We start from the raw sequence: 2173 nt of genomic DNA, 5'->3' as shown, positions 1-2173 counted from the left end.
TTGTTGAATGAGGTTGTTTTGTCATTTGTTGCAGACGCAGGCAATTCTTCTTGCGGTGCTAATTTGAATCATAAAACAGCCTGTGTCTCCAACAGCTACACTATTGATCGGCCATTAGCAATGCCAACTGCCTCTGCTCTGTAATACAATTGCCCAGTGATGACATCCGCCTCCAAGCTACAGTTGGGGCTAGTAAAATTTGCCAGAATTCAGGCAAATATGACGAAGATCCAAACCATACCGTTGCAGTCTCAACTCTCTGATTCGCTTGGTAGGCCTGTTAGTGCATTGTGTTTACTTACCTGTGCTGCCTCTTTTCATTGATCTAAAATTTGATTGATTCCATCTTCTCTGTCCTTTATCCCCTCCATGTATCCTTCACTGTCCTCTGCTGTGCCCTCAAAACTCGTTTCATTTGAGCCCTCCTCCTGAAGTACTTGATTTTTATTCTCTTTCTGTTTCTCCGCAGAGCTACTCGTTCCCATGTGGAGCGCAGACGGCCAGATGGCAGCCGGTTCCCTTTTCCCCCCCGACGCCTGCTGGCCCGGGGATCCCTCGGCACGCCCGTCAGATCCACACCCTGAACCAGCGGATGAGGTGGTGTGTTGCCGGTCCCCATCAGCACCTCCACCCGCCACGGCGACACCGGAGGAAAGGGCTGCGTGAAGGTGTGGGACATCAGCCAGCCGGGGAGCAAGAGCCCCATGGCCCAGCTGGACTGTCTGGTGAGAGGAGACGAGAGAGGAAGCCAAACAGGCAGAGTGTGTTTAAAATAGAAATGGATTCACAGACACACATTCACACATCAGGCTGCAGCTTTCTTGTGTCATTTTTTCTCATAGATTTTGTTAACATTATCAAAATGTCCACATTGTTACTATCTGTCCCATAAAGCCTCATAGAAAAGGCAAAGGAAGGCAAGTTTATTTATATAGCACATTTTGATAACAAGGCAAATCAAAGTGCTGCGCAAAAAAACATTAAAAGCCCAAAGACATAATGCAATAGAAACACATTATGAAATTACACTCAAATAAAAAACCAAAATCATTAAAAAGCCCATATAATACAAATTAAAGAGAGGTTCAAATAGATTAAGACTGCTATAAAATACAAGAATAAAAGTCACAGTGCGGTGTCAGAGGAATAATTATCTGATTTAATAAAAGGCAGGGGCAATAATACAAATAATCAGTCTTGATTTAAAATAATAGGGGGTTGCAGCAGACTTGCAGATATTTTTTTTCTTGTATTGTATTGCTTTGCACAATTTAAAATGACATAAAAATAACAGATAACAAATGGTAAACCCAATCAAATCTCAACTTGAAAGAAAGGACAAGATCAATATTCAAACAATAGATTGAATTCAATAATGATGGAGACATAATTATAGAACTTATACTAAAAAAACATCAATACATTTCGTTGAAAAGAAAGAAGGAAAATGTGATTATGAAAATGATATTCATAATGTGTATATCTGTGTATATATGGAGAAGCAGGTATCAAATAGGAGACCATTTGTAATGCGTGAAATGCCGTACTGGATTTGAATTCCCCTAAATCTGATTTGGAGCATAATAACTGAATGCCACATCTTGATATTTAGTTTTGACTCTGGGGAAAGAAAGTAGACCCATCATAACCGACCTAAGGATGGTTCATAATTTAGCAGAAGATCAGAAATGTATTTCGGCCTTAAACGTTCAGTGTTTCAAGATCAATCACTTCTAGCTTAACTCGAACATTTTTATTATTTTGTCCCATCAGAACAGGGATAACTACATCCGCTCCTGTAAAATCCTCCCTGACGGACGGACCCTGATCGTGGGGGGGGAGGCCAGCACGCTGTCCATCTGGGACTTGGCCACGCCCACTCCTCGCAATATATTAGTACCTAAGTCCGTAAAACAAAACCTAATAAATGAACTTACTCCTAAAACTTCGGTCCTTTATACAATGAAGATTAATGTGACATCACGTAAGATGAAAGATGATGTGTAATAGTCTCAAGGAGGGAGGGAGGAGTAGTGTAGACTGGTCGGCAGACCACACCTACCGAGGGTCTGGTGCTAGCGAAAGGCAGCGACGCGTCTCCTCTTCGTCTGGACAACAGCCCCCTCTACCGGCAGTAGATCATCGGTCTCGCCCGCGGCTGCTGCCGAGTCGA

General features: G+C 42.5%; 1 protein-coding gene across 1 annotated transcript in view; it reads left to right on the top strand.

Annotated features, from left to right (window-relative positions):
- The window catches only part of LOC104965809 (transducin-like enhancer protein 4), an 8082-nt gene that overhangs the window by 2735 nt on the left and 3174 nt on the right, over positions 1 to 2173 (top strand). The window contains exon 4 of the mRNA XM_010794826.1: positions 1774 to 1908. Coding sequence (XP_010793128.1) covers positions 1774 to 1908 — 135 coding nt within the window. The remainder of the gene's footprint in view (positions 1 to 1773; positions 1909 to 2173) is intronic.

Source organism: Notothenia coriiceps, unplaced genomic scaffold (genome assembly GCF_000735185.1).
Source record: "Notothenia coriiceps isolate Sejong01 unplaced genomic scaffold, NC01 NC01_scaffold00002124, whole genome shotgun sequence".
NCBI lineage: Eukaryota > Metazoa > Chordata > Actinopteri > Perciformes > Nototheniidae > Notothenia > Notothenia coriiceps.
This window is presented reverse-complemented; position numbering and strand designations above follow the sequence as displayed.